General features: G+C 39.1%; 1 protein-coding gene across 1 annotated transcript in view; it reads right to left on the bottom strand.

Moving 5' to 3' along the window:
• Positions 1-1924, bottom strand: part of LOC107724237 (diphthine--ammonia ligase-like) — an 85021-nt gene extending 83097 nt beyond the window's left edge. Inside the window, exons 1-3 of the mRNA XM_016533072.1 lie at positions 1789-1924; positions 1607-1698; positions 892-1082 (exon numbers count right to left, since the gene is read on the bottom strand). Coding sequence (XP_016388558.1) covers positions 892-1082; positions 1607-1698; positions 1789-1811 — 306 coding nt within the window. The 5' untranslated portion in view covers positions 1812-1924. The remainder of the gene's footprint in view (positions 1-891; positions 1083-1606; positions 1699-1788) is intronic.
• Between the last annotated feature and the right edge of the window lie 2084 nt (positions 1925-4008).

Here is a 4008-nt window from a genome sequence, read left to right as displayed (position 1 = left end):
AGTCTTTGAGTTTGTATAAACATCAACAAGCTGAAAAATAAAACCAAAGTTTTTTTTTTAGATAATGTAATCTTGTTAAAATTGATTTCATAAAATTGGTATCGAAAAAAGTATCGTTCAGGAACCGGTATCGAAGTCAAGGTATCGATATCGAAAATTTTTGAACAATACCCAGCCCTAGTTGTAGTTACATTTTCAAGTTGACTAGTTAAAAAAATCGTAAAAATTTTTTCGAGGATCGGTCAACCATTCTGAAAAAAAAAACGAGATTTTAATTTTTTTGCATTATCGCCCAGCCCTAGATTACGTAAACGAACGAGTGAACCGAACCAGTCCAAAAGAACCTGTTTGTGGAAAATAATCAGATTTTAACGTTTGTCTGAGGCTCTGGATTACAGTAATAATGCTGTAAATAATGTTCAGTTTCTTCAATAATGCACAGACTGATCGTTTCGCTTCATAAAACCTCAATATATCGTCAGGAGCCAGGGGGATTAATTTTGTGTTGCCTTTGACTCTCAAAGTGACAGTCGCCACATTTTACGAATCGCCAAGCAGCGTCAGCCAAAAACCTTTTTACTGTTCTACCGAAGAGGAAAACTCATTCACATCTTTAAAATGCAATGTAAACGTAAATGTTCATTTTTGGGTGAACTATTCCTTTAGTTAAGCATAACACAATCCAATTATTCGGACAAATGGAAATTTTCCAGCCAAATGTGCTTCAAAACATCCTTCAACAGGACGGTCACATACAGTACTGCACCCACTGCAAGGGGTTTTATGATTAGTGCTGGACACTACAGCAGCGCTGTTCTCTAGAGGTGTGATCAGTATGAGTGCTAGCACTAGCGGTGCCTCCAGGAATCACAGAGCGAGACACCGCCGTACCTTCACAAGCTTGAGCAGCTGGTACAGATCCTCCACCTCATCTCCTTCGGTCTGGCTGTATTCTCTGCCCGTGTGCAGACTGGAGCCCTCAATAGTGCGCCTGTACAGGGGAACATCCATGGCCTCCGCGTACAGATCCACGGCCTGATGACCCACCGTCTGATACATGTAACTGTCCAGCTCATCTGGAACTGACACACCACGCATGCGTTACTGGAGAAAACATTGCCTTCACACAAGTCACACGGATGTTCTTATTGCGAGAAAAAAAAGTTGTGGCATACAGTAAAACAGCTGTTTTCTATGTGAATATCTGTTAAACTGTAATGTATTTCTGTGATGCGCAGCTGTATTTTCAGCATCATTACTCCAGTCTTCAGTGTCACATGATCTTCAGAAATCATTCTAATATGCTGATTATTAGAAACATTTCTGATTATTATCAATGTTGAACACAGTTGTGCTGCACAATATTTTTGTGGAAACCGTGGTACATTTTATTTTTCAGGATTCACAGATGAATAGAAAGTTAAAAAGAACAGCATTTATTTGAAATAGAAATCTTTTTACCTGAGCAAAAACTAATATTGTTTTTAAAGTAATCGCTTTGCTGTGTCTTAGGAGATTTTAGCTAGTTTTGATGAAGTGTCATACTGCAGGACACAACAGAAATAACAGCTCGCATGTGTTATTATTGTGTGTTAGATGATCTCACCATGTGTGTGAGGCATGAGGTTCGCGAGAGCCACGATAGAGTGACCAGCAGACACACACTGCAGCATGTTATAACAGCTGTCCTTACCGCCGCTGAAACACACACACAATCACTGACCAGCTCCAATATCTGCACAACTGTCGCATTCAAGCGTCGTTATAAACACAGTCGCGTCACGTTACCTGATCAGCGCAGCAACTCTCATGGTGTTTATTTCACAGCTGCTCACACACACACACACACACACTCAAGACTCTGCAGTCGCACACGTGTTCTTCCACTCGGCTGTAAACAGTAAACACAGGCGTGCTTCCGGGTTCTGAAGGACCCCTACAGGAGGCTGCCTGATGATCCGCCTGCGCGAAATGCTAAACAAAACCCTCCTGTTAAACATCACACGCGGGTTACTCTTCTGAAATATCTGTTATAGTGCAGCACATGCTGTTAGTTATATGAATGCAGTAAACTAAAGTCAAGCATACTGCTGCATACTGAAGGAAGAACTTATCAATTCAAATATCAATATCAACATCAATATCAAAGTTATCAATAAAAATAAGTTGTGTATAAGATATTAAAGGAAAATCAGTTGCATGTGTAGTGTTTCATGTGTGCATGATTGATTGATTGATTGATCAGTGCGGGATGTAGGCTAATAATCAGACTAACCATGAGCCTAACCCACATGAAATCAATACTGTAGTAATTTATAGTGTTTTTGAACCATACTATAGTAAAGTACTTGAATTAATTTGTTGTGGTAATTCTACAGTTACTATGGTAACATAATGTTAGCAATTAACAAAGGTCCCTCTATGTTCTCTTTGCCACCTAGAAAGTTCTCAGTCCCTCAAAGTGTATACGGCCGGGAAGCAAGAAAACACACATCAAATTGTATTCTCAATACTTCAACTTTATTATAGATACAAGGATATTATATAGGCATATGTCGAGGGGAGTTTCAACCCTTTAACCAATGAGGATATAGATGACATACATATAGGATTTTGGCCAAGAATATGTGTTATATAAAATGGCCACATGTACAGGAAAATATGGACATATTAGGAATAAACTTGGCAAAGGATGCTGAACTATATCCATAGTTCAGTACGAACCCCATTACCTTGGAGTCCTAAATATCGTCCTCGTCTGAACATTTGAACTCAGAAAGCTAATGCATACATGTGCGCATGCGTACCTCGAATATGAGTAAGAGATATTAAAACATAATACAAGAGAGAGAGATCAGATGGAGGAGGGGGGAATCAGAAGAAGACAACATTGCTCTGTACAGGGAGGGCGAGCAGAGAGGGAGAGGGAAGAAAAGGAGATATCGTGTCCTCGTCTGAACATTTGAACTCAGAAAGCTAATGCATACATGTGCGCATGCGTACCTCGAATATGAGTAAGAGATATTAAAACATAATACAAGAGAGAGAGATCAGATGGAGGAGGGGGGAATCAGAAGAAGACAACATTGCTCTGTACAGGGAGGGCGAGCAGAGAGGGAGAGGGAAGAAAAGGAGGGTGAAAACATCTGGAACCAATAAATACAGAGAGTGTTTTCTAACACATAACAACTATAGTAATATAAACAAATTACTTTACCCAATACTGTAATAAGTTTTCTACAACTATAGGGTATATTATACTACAATACACTAGTAGTAAAAACTAAAGTATGCTGCAGCATTCATTAACAAAGTGTTGTAAATTAAATTAAACATTAAACAATTAAAATGAGACTGGGTTTATAGATTTAGAAAATATTCACAAGCAGCGTTTCCCAGCAGACGGAGAATGTTCTCTTAATGTTTCCATATGGTTCCTGTTCTGGAAAGTGTTTTTAGTTACCACAAGCTAGAATGCTTTTCTGTTTTTAAAGGAACGGTTCACCCATAAATGAAAATCTGCTGAAAATGTGCTCAGCCTCAAACCATCCAAGATATAGATCTGAGAGTTTGTTTCTTCATCAGATTCTGAGAAATGTAGCATTGCATCAGTGTCTCAGCAATGGATGCTCTGCAGTGAATGGGTGCCGTCAGAATGAGAGTCCAAACAGCTGATAAAAACATCACAATAATCCACAAGTAATCCACAGCACTCCAGTCCATCAGTTAACATCTGGAGAAGACAAAAACTGAAACACATCCAGCATTAAGACCTTTTTAACTCAAATACCATAGAGTCCATAATCCATAATAACGCTTCCTCCAGTGAAAAAGTGCATCTGCTGTTGTCTCTCGCATCAAAATCCAGCCACATATTTGTTTAGAGCTGTTTAAACGCTGCTTGATCTGTGCAGATTTCTCTCCTGATTCAGACCAGAACACCTTTTCACTGGAGGAACAGTTATTATGGATTATATGGACTTTTAGTTAAAAGCGTCTTAATGCTGG

This window comes from Sinocyclocheilus rhinocerous, unplaced genomic scaffold (genome assembly GCF_001515625.1).
Source record: "Sinocyclocheilus rhinocerous isolate Xijiao unplaced genomic scaffold, SAMN03320098_v1.1 scaffold365, whole genome shotgun sequence".
Classification (NCBI taxonomy): Eukaryota; Metazoa; Chordata; class Actinopteri; order Cypriniformes; family Cyprinidae; genus Sinocyclocheilus; species Sinocyclocheilus rhinocerous.
The sequence above is the reverse complement of the archived record's forward strand: the minus strand, read 5'-3'. Positions and strand labels throughout refer to the sequence as shown.